The 17,080-nt window shown below is 44.4% G+C and overlaps 1 protein-coding gene across 1 annotated transcript in view; it reads right to left on the bottom strand.

The window, feature by feature from the left end:
- Nucleotides 1-17,080, bottom strand: part of LOC126152362 (uncharacterized transporter slc-17.2-like) — a 426,481-nt gene that overhangs the window by 182,588 nt on the left and 226,813 nt on the right. Inside the window, exon 3 of the mRNA XM_049916002.1 lies at nucleotides 7,133-7,344. Coding sequence (XP_049771959.1) covers nucleotides 7,133-7,344 — 212 coding nt within the window. The remainder of the gene's footprint in view (nucleotides 1-7,132; nucleotides 7,345-17,080) is intronic.

Genomic DNA, 17,080 nt, shown 5'->3' with positions numbered 1-17,080 from the left:
ACCGCGTTGTTATACTTTTGTAACTATTACAGCGCCATCTATCACAAAGCGAAAAAAGTGGTCCAACTAAAACATTCACATTTCTTTACGTACTACACGAATATGTAATAAAAAATGGGGGTTCCTATTTAAAAAAAAACGCAGTTGATATCCGTTTGACCTATGGCAGCGCCATCTAGCGGGCCAACCATAGCGCCATCTGGTTTCCCATTTCAAGCTAGACAAGTTTCGTTCTTTGTAGTTTTTTCGTTTGATGCTTATTTCGTGAGATATTTGGCCCGGTCATTATCAATGGACCACCCTATATATATATATATATATATATATGTGTGTGTGTGTGTGTGTGTGTGTGTGTGGTAGCACTTTGGAAAATAAGAAAGAGAGAGAACAGGAAATGGATTACTGGGCTCAAGGCGCTGGAGTCTCAAAATTAGATCTCATCAAACACGATAAACGAACTTGCAGCATTCTGGAGGTGCAAACTATGTCTTCAACTTCTCTTGCAATTGAAATAAATTGTTGTATCTCCGTCATAAGTTGCATTGAGAAGTGGCATAATTTATGCTATGTACACAGCAGCTTGACTTGCCTATAAGTATCTTTACTGCATGCAAACGATGCAATGTAATATTGCACTGGCTAACGCGCCGCTTCCATGGAGTAGTTTAGCCACAAAAGGAGTTTAATCAGCAATAAAAAAAAGGATTTGGTATTTTAATGCTGTATTATAAAGTTTGTTAAATAATTCAGTTTTTGTTCAATTACCTGGGCTTCGCCAGTCGATGGTTTTATCGCAAATTAATTATGTTTTAATACGAGAGAGTGCTCTCGCACCAGTTTGCACTGAGGACCTAAGCTGAGTTGCGCAACAAGAAATTTAATCTATGAAAAAGAAAGGCTTCTTTATTTTTATGATTTATCATAAACACTTTTCAAAAAATGCATTTTGCTTTTTCCTTCTGGTTTTCGTACAATCGGCGCTGCCTAACGTTTCAATGTTCGATGCACTGTCGCATAAGTTGCGCTATGGATTCAGTTTGAAAAAATGAAACGTAATTTTTGTTCGTTAGGGCACAATATTTAAAACTATGTGAATCTGTTGTAAATGACTTATCGTTTCAATAATAGATGTTGCATGGGGGCTAAATTAAAATTAAATATGAATGCAAATATTTTTAGTAGCTGTATGTCCGATTACGCAAGTCTCGTAAACGGCTGGCCCTGACAACTAATTGTTACGCTATCTGACTGCATAGAATGACAACAAAGAATGTAAGAAAATTTCTGTTAACACAATTAACTAATTAAGTCCCCAGCAACTATAAAATCTACGAATCCAACAAAGCACAAGTGTAGCTGTTCTGTATGTGGTAGTATGACTCAACGCACATCTGGCACGGTTCTTCTTCAACAAGACAAGAATTTTTAAATATCATTTATACTGACGTCATAAAAGAAAATTAGAAATACTATAATTGTGCAAGAAACCCAGAATTACACTCTAATACAAGAACACAAGCCAGATGCTTTGTTGACTGAACCTGTAATGACACATTATTCAGGACACACAAATAAATAGACAACATAATATTTATTACCTTCATATATATTGACGAAAAGCACTCTGACCATTACAATATCTCCATTGGAATAACATCTGCTATCTCTCCCATCACATAGCTGCATAAAACATCGAACAAACACTCACTACTACCCCATCTCATTCCAACTTCAGCTACAAGCAGTGTCCACCACAACTTCTCGGCAAGAACTGCCTGTCGCTGCGTCTCAATAATCACTGCCAGTGGAGGCAGCGGAACAATACTCTCTGGCGCGATTTTTGGCGCTGTGGCTCAGTGTAGCCACCTTTCAATGTATAGTAGCACTGGTTGCGCTATGGACTTATTATGTGACAAAAAGACACGTAATTTTTGCTCATTAGAGCAGAATGTGCAAAACTACGTAGATCTATTGTAAGTGGCTTGTCTAAGGGTGATTTACTCCATGCTGGTTGTCGTTTCTACTTTTTAGTCTTGGAGCGTAATGTCGCACCGTGTGGCTTTAGATTACTAAAGTCAAATATAATTTTTGGTCACTGTCGTAAAACTAGGTTTTATATGAAAATAAGACACTTCTCTACTCCATTAAAGGACTAAATTTAAACTAATGAATTCCTTTGGAGATGATCTGTTTACGGGGCAGACTTCTTATAAATTCGCAGGTTAGTTTATTTTTCGATCTGAGGCTACCGCACTTTTTGGTTTTGAGTTGCAGTACAGACATTAACTTTTTGGGGACTGGATATAAATTATGTATATTGCACAACAGTATTACTTCTGAGCGTAGTTCATGCAACTGTAGTGTATTCTGCAGACGACGTCACATCATGGAACTTTGATGTAATTCGAGACACTGGATGATGATGATGATTAGTGTTTTAGGGCGCACAACAGCGAGGTTATCAGCGCCCGTCGAGCCACTGGAGACAAATGAGTGGTCAGAAAACAATTTTCAGCATTGTAGGGTACTTAAGTCTATATTAAACTGATGAAAGAAAATGAATGTGTTGTTTAGTCAGTAAACATTTTCATCTTCGACGCGCGCCGCTGTTAGTGGCCTCTAGAGTTTTACCTGGTAACTACTGGTGTCCCTGCACACCAGCCCTTTAATGTCAGTCCTACGTGGTGTATTTACCGTCTTTGGGTCGGCCATAGTGCCGCACTGATCATTCCTGCTGGGGTTGTTTTTGTACTTAGGCTATCCCCTGTATTTGTCACACTTGCAATAAGGTATGTAACTAGTAAGGCAACTCGTAAAACTAAATATCCGTGACAAATATGTATATGGCTCAAATGGCTCTGAGCACAATGGGACTTAACATCTGAGGTCCTCAGTCCCCCAGAACTTAGAACTACTTAAACCTAACTAACCTAAGGACATCACACACATCCATGCCCGAGGCAGGATTCAAACCTGCGACCGTAGGGGTCGCGAGGCTCCAGACTGAAGTGTCTAGAGCCGCTTGGCCACACCGGCCGGCAAATACGTATACCTTACTCGTTTACCAGTGTAGTGTAAACGTATTGCAGATACCCGGTTTAGAAGCATGAAACTGGAGTTTGCTTGCAATAATTAGACGTCTGTTGTTTGAAACTGATAAACAATATTTTATTGAAAATAACCTCCATTCCTTTTTTATACATTTCTCCCACCTCTCCGGCAGGCTAAGAATGCTACGTTTAAGCGAACCAGTCAGCGAGACATTCTCGTACATTTTCATACGAACTGAAGCGTTGTTCAGCGAGAGCGTGTTCCAGTCATGGAAACAGATGATAACCGGACGGATCCAAGTCTGGAGAATAAGCCGCATGCCCTAGTATTTCCCAAATGAACGCCTTGATCATTTCCCTGACTCGTTTTGCTGTGTGTGATGGGGCTTTATCATGGAGCAATATGACTTCGTATTGCCTCTTTCCATATTCCGGTCGTTTTTGACGTAATGTTAGATTTAAATCGATCATTTGCTTTTGGTAGCGATCAGTGTTAAAGGTTTCACCAGGTTTTAGCAGCTCATAATAGGTGACATCCTTCTGATCCCACCAAACACAGAGCATTGTCTTCCTTACAAAGCGATTTGGTCGTGCAGTGGATGTCGATGGTTTGCCTGGGTTCACCCAGGATTTACGAAGCTTAGGATTCTCAAAATATATCCATTTTTCATTACCTGTCACTATTCGATGGAGAAGCGACTTTCTTTTGTATCTGGCGAGCAGTATTTCACAAGTGGTCTTTCGATTTGTTTGCTGTATTTCATTCAGTTCATGCGGAACCGTTTTCCCACTTTCTGACCATTCCCATAGCTTTCAACCAAAACGAAACGGCTTTCTGCGTCACAGTCAATTGTTCCGCGACTTCCTATTGAGATTGAGTATCATCTTCATACAATAATGCCTGCAGTTCGTTGTCTTCGAACTTTTTCAGTGGTTTCCCACTCTCGTCATTTCTCATGTCAATATCACTAATTTTGAAGTTTTTAAACCCCTCGAAACACTGTGTTTTTTCAAGAGCATGTTCGCTAAAAGCTTCCACAAACATTCGATGCGATTCTGCAGCAGTTTTCTTCAAAGGATAACAGAAAACCAATACTGTCCGCAGTCGTAGTTCGTAGGCACAAAACTCGACATGTTTACGGGTTTGAAACAGATACCGATGTATGGAACTTGGGTTACTGTGTGTTGACGTTCTTCGTCAGCCGTTACAGGAAACAGCTGGCGCTGCAGACGCGGTCTCAGGGGCCCTGCACTGACGGTTACCATGCAAATGGCTACACTGAGTCACAGCCACCTTTCATATATGAAAGGTGGCTACACTGAGTCACAGCGCCAGAGATTGCGCCAAAGAGTATTATTCAGCCGCCTTCACTGGCAGTAGCGGTGGTAGTGAGTTCTTGTCGTGAAGTCGTAGTGGAGAGTGCTTGTCGAGAAGCGGTGGTAGAGAGTGCTTGTAGAGATGTTGCAGTAGCGTATCGTTGTTGAGAAGTTCCCATGGAGAGTGCTTGTTCAGATGTTGTCATATTGTTTTGATGGGCTAGACACCAGATATTGTTGGATTTGGGATGCTGTAATGTGCTTTTCGTCAATATATATGAAGGTAAAAAATTCCTTTTTTTTATTATTTCAATGTCTTAAACAATAATGCCTCTTGGTAACAGGTTCAGTCAACAAAGCATCTGGCTCGTGTTCTTGTATCAGACTGTATTGTGGTTTCTATGTGCAATTATAGTAATTCAGTTTTATTTAATTAATTCAGTGTAAATGGTATTTAAAATATCTGGTCTTATTGAGGAAGAACCGTGCCAGATGTGTACGTTGAATTACACTTCCACACACAGAACAGCTACACTTGTGTTTTGTTGTTTCGTAGGTTTTATAGTTGCTGGGGACTTAATTAATTAATTGTGTTAACGGAAGTTTTGTTTCATTCTTTGTTGTTATTCTATGCAGTCAGATTGCGTACTAATACTGGTCAGGGCCAACCGGTTACGAGGCTGCGTAACCGGACAAACAGTAAAAAATTATTTGCAATAAAATTTAATTAAGCCTCCATGTACGTGTTTTTTTTTTTTTTTTTACCTTCATATATATTGACGAAAAGTACACTCTAGTCCATCAAAGCAATATGACAACATCTGAACAAGCACTCTCCATGGGAACTTCTCAACAACGACACGCTACTGCAACATCTCCACAAGCACTCTCTACCACCACTTCTGAACAACTGCTGCCTGTGGAGGCGGCTGAATAATACTGTTTGGCGCAATCTCTGGCGCTGTGGCTCAGTGTAGCCACCTTTCAGTATAAAATTCAGACTAGCAATAGCAAGAAAAGCGTTTCTGGGAAAGACATTTATTGACATCGAATATACACGATCGAGTCGCATAAATGAGACCACCTAGCGGTTCTAGGCGCTACAGTCTGGAACCGCGCGACCGCTACGGTCGCAGTTCGAATCCTGCCTCGGGCATGGATGTGTGTGATGACCTTAGGTTAGTTAGGTTTAAGTAGTTCTAAGTTCTAGGGGACTGATGACCTTAGAAGTTAAGTCCCATAGTGCTCAGAGCCATTTTTGAATAACCACTCACAAACAGAAGGTGGCAAGACTAGCAATGTAGGGTATACTGTATGAAGGTTGTGGGGGGGGGGGGGGGGGCATGCGGAAAATACTGCAGTCATTGGCTTTCGGACCAATGATGGACACATTTCCGAAACGGCTAAGTTTATCAACTGTTCAGCTGCTGCTGCGGTTAACATATACTGTGAATAGCAACATGGTGCTACGCAAAACTGGCGCCGAGGCAACTGCAGTGCACGAAGGGATATAGGTGACAGGGGCGAACGACGGCTGTGGAGTTGTGTACTGGCGAACAGGCGTGCAACTGTTGAGCAACTGACAGCTCAGATGACCCAAGAGGCTACCAACAGTGTCTACTCAACTGCGTCCGCAGCGGGCGCCTAGTCCACTGAGTGCTGTTCATCGGCGACGAAGGCTGGTTTTTGCACGCCAGTACTGAAACTAGTCGTCCATTGATTGGTGACAGATGGCCTTTCGAAATGAATCACGTTTTATGTTTCACAGAACAGATGGCCGTTGGTTTGTACAGCCTGAAACGTCTGCAAGCAAAGACCCTGCAAAAATTGTCAGAATGGTCCAGGCCGGAGAGCATTTCCTGGATGACCTCGTCATTCTGGATGGCACAGTGGATAAACACATGTATGCATCTATCCTTTGGGACAATGTCAGCCCGTACAATCAGTTTTTTTTTCTCTGCCGCATGATGGCATCTACCAGCAGGACAATGCAACGTGTCACACAACTCACAGTGTATGTGTGACATTCGAAGAGCACTAGGATAAATTTACCGTACTCCCCTGGCCAAAGACTCCTTGGACATAAACCTAATCGAGAATCTGTGGAAACCATCTCGATCGAGCTGTTCGTGCCATGCTTTCTAAACCGAGAAACCTAGCGCAGCTAGCCACGTCACTGGATTCGGCATAACTTTGCATCCTTGTCGGTACCTCTTAGAACCTCAATGACTCTCTTTCTCGCAGAAGTCCCCGCTGCAAAAGGTATCTGTTTAGGCTCTTGGCAGGTGATCAAATTAACGTGGCTAGGTAATGTAATGTCTACGCGTAATGAAGTCTTTTCTGAAGGGATTTCTTTATCGTATAACCTTGTACGGAAGTGAAATGTGGGCGATAATCAGCCGAAAGAAGAAGAATATAGAAACTTTAGAAATGTGATGGTACAGAAAAATTTTGTTGTAAATTGGGTGGGTAGATCGAACAACGAATGAGGAGATACAGAACCGAATGGCAGAAACAGCAATTTGTTACACAGATTCTTTGAGATAGGGGGTAGTTTGATGTGACTCATTATTAGGCATCAGGCAATCACCAGTTTGGAATGGAAAGAAGTTATTGAGAAAGGGAGGGGCTGTAAAAGTTGTAGAGGGTATCTTGGTTGCAGTAGTTATACAGAGATGATGAGACTATAGTGTGTGTAATTTTGATCCCAAAGGTTCGGAACACCCGTTATATAGGTAAATTTTAGCAGACGACGCGTCGTGTACCGGCGGTCCGCTGGAGAAGGAAGGTCCGATAGCGGCAGCGAGGCTGGAGCACTGATCGGGCGAGAGTCTGGGGTGTTGGTGCGGGCGGTCGCGCACCATCTGCTGCCAGGCCAGGAACCACAGCAGCGACGACAGCGACAGCGCGTAGCCCAGCCCGTCGCGGCCCAGCCACCAGCCCAGACACGAAGCCAGCACCGGGCCCAACGCCGCACCTGCAAAACATGCAACACTTTGCGTGTCAGTAAGCATTCGTAGTGTTTTGACATTACAACATTAATCTTAGCTCTAACACCCTAGTGTAAATGCTCCACAATTGCTCTTCGGCCACAGTGCTTATACAGTGAGATGGCAAAAGTCATGGGGTAGCGATCGCACATATACAGATGGCAGTAATGTCGAGTACACAAGGTATAAAAGGGCAGTGCAGTTGCGGAGCTATCATTTGTACTCGGGTGATTCATGCGAAAAGGATTTTCGACGTGAGTACGGCCACAAAACGGGAATTGACAGACTTCATATGCCGAATGGTAGTTGGAGCTAGGCGCATGGGACATTCCATTTCTGAAATTGTTAGGGAATTCAATATTTCGATATCGACAGTGTCAAGAGTGCTGAGGATACCAAATTTCAGGAATTACCTCTCACCACGGACAACGCAGTGGCCAGCAGCGTGCACTTAATAATCTAGAGCAGCAGCAGCCTCCCAGGAAAAGTAAGAACACAGACTGTTCGAAGCATTGCTCCCCCAGGACATAAGTCGGCATTGTGCCTTTTGTATTGTTGGAGTGAATAATTTGTCCACGCAGATTGCCCGACATGAATCACATCAAACACAGGTGGAACATAGTCGAGACAGTTAGTGCGCAACACCCTGCACCGGCAACATTTTCCCCATTATGGACTGTTATGAGGCAACTTGGATCAATATTCATGTGTCCACACACACATTGCTAACAGACAAGCAACACTGAGTGAAATAAACACCGAAATCAACGTGGGACGTGCTAAGAAAGTCTCATTTGGACAGAGAGACGGAATGTGGCGTGGCTATGACAGCAGACGAACGATGTGAGTGCCTTCGCTAACAGCACGACATCGCCTGCAACTCCTCTCCTGTACTTTTGACTACATCGGTTGGACCGTAGATAAATGGAAAACAGTGGCCTGGTGAGATGAGTCCCGATTTCAGTTGGTAAGAGCGCACAAAACCATGGAACCAAGTTGTCAACAAGGCACTATGCAATTCATGGACTTCATGTTCCCAAACAACGGTTTCATATCACCAGGCGACAATTGTTCAAGAATATTCTGGACAGTTGGACTGAATAATTTGTCCACACAGATTGCCCGACATGAATCCCATCAAACACAGGTGGGACATAGTAGAGACATCAGTTCGTGCACAACACCCTGCACCGGCAACGCTTTCGCAATTATGGACAGCTGTAGAGGCAGCGTGGCTCAATATTTCTGCAGGGGACTTCCAACGACTTGTTGACTCCACGCCACGTCGAGTTGCTGCACTACGCCGGGCAAAAAGAGATCCGTCACGACATTGGGAGGTATCCCATGATTTTTCTCACCTCACTGTTCAAATGTGTGTAAAATCTTGTGGGACTTTACTGCAAAGGTCATCAGTCCCTAAGCTTAAACACTAGTTAACCTAAATTATCCTAAGGACAAACACACACACCCATGCCCGAGGGAGGACTCGAACCTCCGCCGGGACCAGCTGCACAGACCATGACTGCAGCGCCCTACACTGCTCGGCTAATCCCGCGCGGCTCACCTCACTGTACACCTGTTGTTATGACGCCACTGAAAATAGGCTCTACTTATTAATAATATGTATTCTTTTGTGGACAATTCACAAGTTGCAAGATAGAATACTTCTTCCACAACGGAAGCTGTTAGTTCTGTGTCAGTTGAGGTAATATTTGAGATACATTCACTCATTCTCCAGATACGTACAGAAAAATGGGGAATGTACTGGCTGTAGACAGAACAACATCGTGAAGTGTAGGATTTAATAGGAATGCGGGCCACAAGCAAGCAGCGGAATCAGAATCAGATCCTCCACCTGTGGAAGGAACAATGGGATGAGACCTAAACATCGAGATGCACCTACAGTTATCTCCCAGACATAAAACAGAGATTAGAATGGAGCACCTGAATCCCAAACAGTTTGATTCGGTTGTAGATGGGTCGTGGGTCTTACATCATCAACATGTACCAAATTCTAGAATGAAATTTTCACTCTGCAGGGGAGTGTGCACTGATATGAAACTTCCTTGCAGATTAAAACTGTGTTCTATACCGGGACTCGGACTTCGGACCTTTGTCTTTCGCAGGCAAGTACTCTACCGATTGAGCTACACAAGCGTGTCTCACGACCCCTCCTCACTGTTTTATTTCCACCAAAACCTCATCTTCTAAATTCCAAATTTCACAGAAGCTCTTCTACAAAACTTGCAGGTCCAGCACTCCTGGAAGAAAGGATATTGCGGAGACATCGCTTATCCACAGGCGTAGGGGCGGGGATGTTTCCAGAATGAAACTGTCCTCTGCAGCGTGCTTGGGTAGCTCACTCGGAAATCTGCCTTCGAGATTGCTACGGTGCGGACACGTGACTGTTCCATAGTGACGTGCAATTAGTGTTTGTGTTTACAGCAACTGCAACCGCGTGTCTTCGTTTCTAACTATACATCATGGCGTACAATTATCAAAAAGCAATAATTAGTCCCAATTTCACCCATTCTAAGACACTCGATGTCTAATTTCGCCGATCGACATCCTAGGGATCGATCTTCTCACAGAGAGCGATTGATATCACCGGGGGCTTTCGAGCTGTGGGGCGCGGAATGGTGGCATTTGTCTGCAAGGCTCCATGACAGATGCAGCTTTTGAAATACTCTCCCAACACAGCTGAGTGTAATGTCCATATGTAATATAATATTATTGTAATATTCCAGCTGCGAGTACCAGCGATTATGCCCTACCGCAATTGAGGCGACAACGCTCTTTTTTAATGCAAAAAAAATAGCATGTAGCAGTTTTTGTAATTGTTGGAGATAAGTAATGCTGACTGGACACTGTGTTTTTCTGAGATCAGATAGGTTTGCATATATAAGTAATTTTGAAGTTTTAAGGAGATGCAGCTTGTAATCGCAATTATCCAGAATAAAAAAAAATTGTCTCATGAAAAAGAAGGTAAATATCGTCTACGAACTTTTATTCGATGTTGGATCCCCGGACTTTCATAAAAACTATTAGTGTGTATGGCAGTGCAGCGCATAGTGATTTCTTCGCGAATTAACAATACTGGGCGAATCTGCTACTATCTCGGTCCGAACGACGCGCAATATTTCTCCGTCAGTTTGTGTTGAAGACGTTCCCTAAACGACCAGTTTGTCAGTCAGAAGATATCATACTGCCACTGTTGTTCAACCTTCTTATTCTGAAAGTGCTTTCCAGAAAATCTTACGGCGACTGTGATTATTTTAGCTGCCACGAGAGACCGAATCTTCATCGCGAGTTGTAGCAGTTTCTTCCGACTTTGCTTGGCGTCCTCTGAAAACCGGAGAAACGTAAACCTCCTGTCTTATTTGTGTCAAAGTCAAAGGTCAAGTTAGCTAATTAATTTTTTTTTCCTTTACGACGTAGCAGTTCATTTTACTGGGTGATCAATTTATACGCCGCATCAGGCTTGACACTCTGACGTCAACGAACTGCTTTCCAGATGGAAGACATAGAGCCCTTACTTATATCGTAGTAGGTGATTTCAGCTGTGTCCTTCATCCGAAGGACCAGACTCCCAGTTACTCATCATGTCCAGCCTTACGTGGATAATTGGTGGGTAATTTTCATCTTCTTGGCGCATGGGAGATCATACACCCACCGCACAAGCTATTGAGGAAGTATTCTTGGTCGGATACATGTTTCTGCAACATTTGAGGCGGGTGTGTCCTCCGTGGAAACGCGGTCTCTACTCTCTTAGGACCATAGCGCATTCATCTGCACTATACTCCTGCTGCCGAAGCCCATCTGGCGTGCTTGGGGTCCGTGAAAACTCAATATTTCTTTTCTTCATGATCTGGTTTGTCGACAACACATCGCCGATTATGGACGTCCTGCGAGCAACGTCTTCCTTAATACCTCTCGACGCTGCTGTGGTGGATCACTTGCAAGAGGCTCTTGATCAACAGGCAGTTCATCCAGTGTGTCAGGTATGTGGCAGCATGGCATCGGGACTCTAGGCACTATTATTACGCCGTCTTAAACGAACTTGATGCCCACCCTCTGTCTTCCGACTTCCATCGCGAATGCCACTGCATCAAAACCAAATTTCTATACCTTCAGTGCAACAAACTATGTGGCGTGGTGTTGCGGTCACGCCTTCAAGACAGCTCTGACGAACAGCCTCCAGCCATGCTTTGTATCACATCTCATCTCCGTCGTCAGCTACGTTCCCTCATCGCTACCCTTACCAACCATGATGACAACCATGGCAACACCCAGCAGTGATCGTCTCAACCTTGGCTGCTCATCCGATGACGAGCAGGCGGCGGCAGAGGTTTCCGACGATGTTCTCCAACTCCTCACTTACACACTCAACAACACGGAGGCGGCAACCCTGCTGATAACTGGTCACAGCAGATGAGGTAGTGGACGCGATCGCCAAAGGCTCGACGAACAAATCCCCAGACCCCTTATAGTGAATTTTATCAGACCTTCAACGCATCGATGCTTCCATGCTGGAGCAAGTATTCCTGGAGTTGCTCAAGTCTTCCTTCCCAAGACCATCTGACTTTGTCAACGGCATTCTCATACTGGTGGCCAAAGCAGCAGGGGAATGCATATCACCCCCTTTCGATCCCTCACATTATCTATCGTGGATTATAAAATCTATGTATGCTCTTGGTAGGGAGCGACTGTGTGGTGTTACCCGCAGTTCTTTCTCCAGAACAAACATCCTGTGACTGGGGGCCACCATCCACATAACCACAGGTGAATGTCGGCACCTTATTGCACTGGCTGCATCCTGCCATTTCTGTGTGGCACTGGTGTCGATAGATTTCAGCAGTACTTTCGACCGAGTTCGCCATCAGTTTCTCCTCTCTGTGGCAAAATTCAAGGGATTTCCCCCAACATTTGTAGATGCCATTCACTGCTTACTTCACAATGCCACGGCCGTGGTCCAGGTAAACAGACGACTGGCTTTTCTGATACCTGTCCAGCGTTTGACCGGGCAGGGATGCTCTTTGTCCATCATTCTGTTTGTGATCGCACTCAAGCCCCTCATCAAAGGCCTCCTACCCCATCTTACAGTTTATGCATTATGTGGCCTCACGTTCTGCTGCTGGTGCTATACGGACAACCTCCTCCTTCTCGCATGGTCACCCTTATAAATACATGATACCATAACCTGGATACAACATTACAGACGACGTCAGGTAGTCGCCTCAACATTACCAATCAATGATCATGAATTTTGGACGTGGCCTGCAAGACGAGGGAACGCTACCGTTGCCCACTGCGACAATCCTCTGCTACTTGGATGTCGACTTTACTGGCTCCAGCCAGCATACCACAGCAAAAACTTCCCTCCAGTTGTTACAGTCCATCCATTAACACATTCAACACACTCTCCTTCATAACCTGAACCCATTAGAAAAGAGTGCTTTATGCCAACACATATGTGGCGCCTAATTGGTCCACACACACACAAGTACTCCCTCTACCATCGATCCTGGGATGTCAACTGCAACAGGCACTTGTGTATTTCATTTCGGCTCGCATCATATTTATAATACAATATGACGCCCTCACCCTCCCTCTTACGAAAGGTGGTCTTGGTCTTGTCCTTGTTCAGGCCAGAGCGCCTGCTTCATATACATACACCATGTTGAGACACCGGTGGGACCCTTCACCATCCCCTATGCAATGCATCTTGAGAATCCTCATGTCATACTCACCTGCCCCAACGATCAATGTGACATCCATTGCTCTGGCTCTGTCACATTTTCACGTATTTTGTCGAACTTAATTAGGGACACAATTCTCTTCCGACCATGCACCCACTGTGTGCGAAAGATTTACTTATAAGTTTTTGTTTATGCATACTCCACACAAGAAGTTGGAGGCACAACGATCAGACGTCCAATGGTGGTGTGGAAGACTGTCCGTTCACCTTTTCTTTCGTCTATATACTCATATACATACATAAATAAAGCCGCTGTTGACAGTTGCCTTGACCTAATTCCTTATTCCTTTTCCATTACATCCATCGCACTGGAGGTGCGGCGGACGTTGTGACCAGGCCTCACGGTGCTATCCTTGTCCACTTTTCTCCCCTGTCTAGTCGTCACGACTCCGTGTATATATTAAGTCAGATTTTTTTTATCCCTTAATTCTGTATACCAAATACTATCTGTGCGAGGGTTGCCCAGAAAGTAATGTACCTTTTTTTTCTCAGCTGAGAACAATGCTACAAATGCGAAAAGTTACGTATGTATGATCTGAAGTCTCCTGAGTGAGCGCGCCAAGTTTCCGTCACTTCCGACATATACTGCAGCTGCAGGACAGTTTCAAAATGGCGTCTGTAGGTGGTGTACGTTACAAGCAACGGGCCGTCATTGAATTTCCCACTGCAGAGAAAGAAAGAGTGCGGAATATTCACAAACGCTTGTCCAGAGTCTATGGAGCATCTGCTGTCAACAGAAATACAGTTAGTCGCTGGGCACAGAGGGTGAGGTCTTCGGCGGAGCTCCACGATTTGCAGCGGTCGGGGAGACCATCCATGGCTGTCACGCCTGACATGTTGTAGCGAGCTGATGTTGTCATTCACGAGTTTGGGCCATTAAAGAATGCCATCCGCGGAAGACATTTTTTGGACGATGAGGGGGTGATTCACAAAGTGAAGCACTGGCTCCGCCACTAGTACAAGGATTGGTACTGACAGGGCATACACGCCCTTGTTTCGCGCTGATGGAAGGCCATAGAACGGAATGGAGATTACGTGGAAAAATAGGGTGTGTAGAAAAAACACCATTCTGTCATGTGTGTAATTCTCCTTATGTTCAATAAAGAATTGTTGAAGAAAAAAAAATGCGGTGCATTACTTTCTGGGCAACCCTCGTATGAAGGCCTCCTAAAAGCAAATTATGTACATAAAATGAAAAAATAACTAAATGAGTTTTCAGAATAAATGAAAAACATGAGGTTTTTGAATGGTTTGCGTTAGGACTTTCAAACTGCACTGTTGGCCACATGGCATGATGGAAATTAGTACACATATTGTCGTTTAGTTTATCGATAAAGCCCTCTTTCATTTGGATGGGTTCGTCAATACGCAAAATTACAGCATTTGGGGGACTGAGAATCCGCATTTCGCAATCAATGATCGGCGCAATATTCCTTGATGGCATGGTGTCTACCGAATGGTACGTGAAGGTGTTGGAAGATGATTTCTTCCCCATTGTCCTAAGTGACCCTGATTTCGACACGATGTGGTTCATGCAAGCAGGAGTGTCTTTGATGTCCTGGAGAAATACTTTAGGGACCGCATTCTGACTCGGGGGTACCCAGAGGCCTCTGGCATGGGTCTCGACTGGCCGCCATATTCTACAGATCTGAACAGATGCGACTCCTTTTTGTGGGGCTATACTAACGAGAAGGTGTACAGAAATAACCCCAAAACCATTGCTGAGATGGAAACAGCATCGCTGTTTCGACACTTCGCTATTCGACAACTTCGCCAATGATGTCAGGCAAATCGAACATGTCATAACCTAAATCCGAATATGCGTAATGAATTTTACACGTTGAATAAAGTGTATGCACACCATAGTTCGTAAATAATTTATGTTTCTTTCATATAGTTCAAGAACTGTCACTCTGTAAATAGTGCAAAGTTGATTTCAATATTGCACTTAGAATAAATGCAAACATCTGAAGAAGTGCTTTGGAAGCATTATATTTGGGTGGGCACTCTGAACGCGTATATTGCAAATCGCAGTGCTGTGATGAAACTAGGAACTTGTTGCTTTGATCGTCGTGATGGGCTAGTAAACTCTTTAAACTTTCCAGAATGACTGCGACAGAAACACCTCTTGCAACTAACGGATTGTGGCTATAATCTTAGCAAGGCTTGGGAACCAGCGATCGGGTTAATCAAGAGTAAATCGAGCAGACGTATAGTTGTGACGACCACGGCGGACAGAGCCATCATACCGACGTCATCTCAGACGCCGTCGCAATCTGTTCCACCGCGCGACCGTGGCGCGGGGCGCGGACGTCGGAGGGAGCGCGCCGCGGGCGGAGGGTATTTAAATCGGCCTCCGCCGCGACCAAACCCAGTTCCCTCTGAGCAGCCATAGCGTACGGATCTCCGTGCCGGCACGTTCACTGGAGCTCAGTCCGTCAGTTCACCTGATGATGGCGACATGTTTGATCGCCGAAATATTGTGCCCGTTGGACACTATAGACCGGCAGCATACCCGTGGATATTTTGATTAACGGATTTTAGATGCAGTGGCACCATGGTCTTGTGGGAGGCTGGCTGAATTTTTAAAACAATTTTCCATAAGGTATCTGCTTGTTTCACTGTTGGTAGCGGTGATCCAAGGAATAAACGTGTGCTAATTTCTTGGTCTCAGAGAGCAATAGCATCGACTTTCTCACATTGAGTGCTACATCAAACATGCAGCCATTGATGACAACATCGCAAATCCAGCATATCTTAAGACCAAGACTGCACCCAGAGTGCCAGCCAACAGCAACTCCAATCATTCTATTAGTATGTAAACTGGGCGAGGCACAGCCTTCTTTTTTTGTCTTTGTTAGCCTTGTAACTTGTTTGATGCGGTCACCACAAATTCCTCTCCTATGCTAAACTCTTCACATCGTTTCTCTTTGCCAACGTTAGTCTGTATTGGGGCAGGACAGGTTCTCTCTCACTTATTTACAACCCTAACACACACAAATACAAACTGTCAGTTCCAAGGTCACCCCCTCCCCACCTGTCCCTGTATCGAAGAGCTACATTGCTTTCCTAATGTAAACAGTGACGTCACTTGATCTAGGCCCAAACCATGCAAGTTTCTCTTCATAATGCAAACAGTGTCGTCTCTGTTACAGTGTCATCTCTGTTAGGTTCATGCAAGTGTAACTTGTGACCATAACGTAAAAAAAAAAACTATCAACAGGCTTTTACCCTTATGTAGACAAAATGGCTATCAGATCCTTTGTATCTTGTATAAACACTCCCACTCGTGATGTAGTCCATGATGGCGTTCTGTGGAGGGAAATGGCAGGAAAAGGACTCAGCCAGTGCTGGGCTGCTGGATAGGATGGACGTCTTTGTTTTGCAATCAGTCTTTATTTAAACAGTTAGAGGCTGTACTTCCATCCAGTGTGTCCACCATGAGGTCTGGAGTCCAACTGACCTAGTACACAGTACTGCCACCAGAGGGCGCTGTCATCCTTTCTGTGATGTAATCCAAGATGGTGGTCTGGGGTGGCGGGGGGTGGAGGGGGGGGGAATGGTGGGAAAAGGACTCAGCCTGTGCTGGGCTGCTGGAGAGAGAAAGGAGTGTACTTTACTTATTTTAGAACAATTTATTTAGGGGTGGATTTGACATAGTATATTTATTACACGGATACAAAACACTCACTCTGACGTACTTGGGGTCACACTACACAGCACACAGAGCTGCAGACAACTTGTGAATCACTGAAATAAGGCAGTACACTGATGTACAGACACGAAAACAACTAGTGAATTACCGAAATAATGCAATACACTGCATACAGATATGAAAATTACTCACAAATCACCGAAATAGTGCGGTACACTGATGTACAGACACGCAAACAACTCGTAAATTACGGAAATAATGCAGTACACAGCATACAGACCTGCAAACTACTCATAAATCACCGAAATAA

This window comes from Schistocerca cancellata, chromosome 2, assembly GCF_023864275.1.
Source record: "Schistocerca cancellata isolate TAMUIC-IGC-003103 chromosome 2, iqSchCanc2.1, whole genome shotgun sequence".
Lineage (NCBI taxonomy): Eukaryota > Metazoa > Arthropoda > Insecta > Orthoptera > Acrididae > Schistocerca > Schistocerca cancellata.
This window is presented reverse-complemented; position numbering and strand designations above follow the sequence as displayed.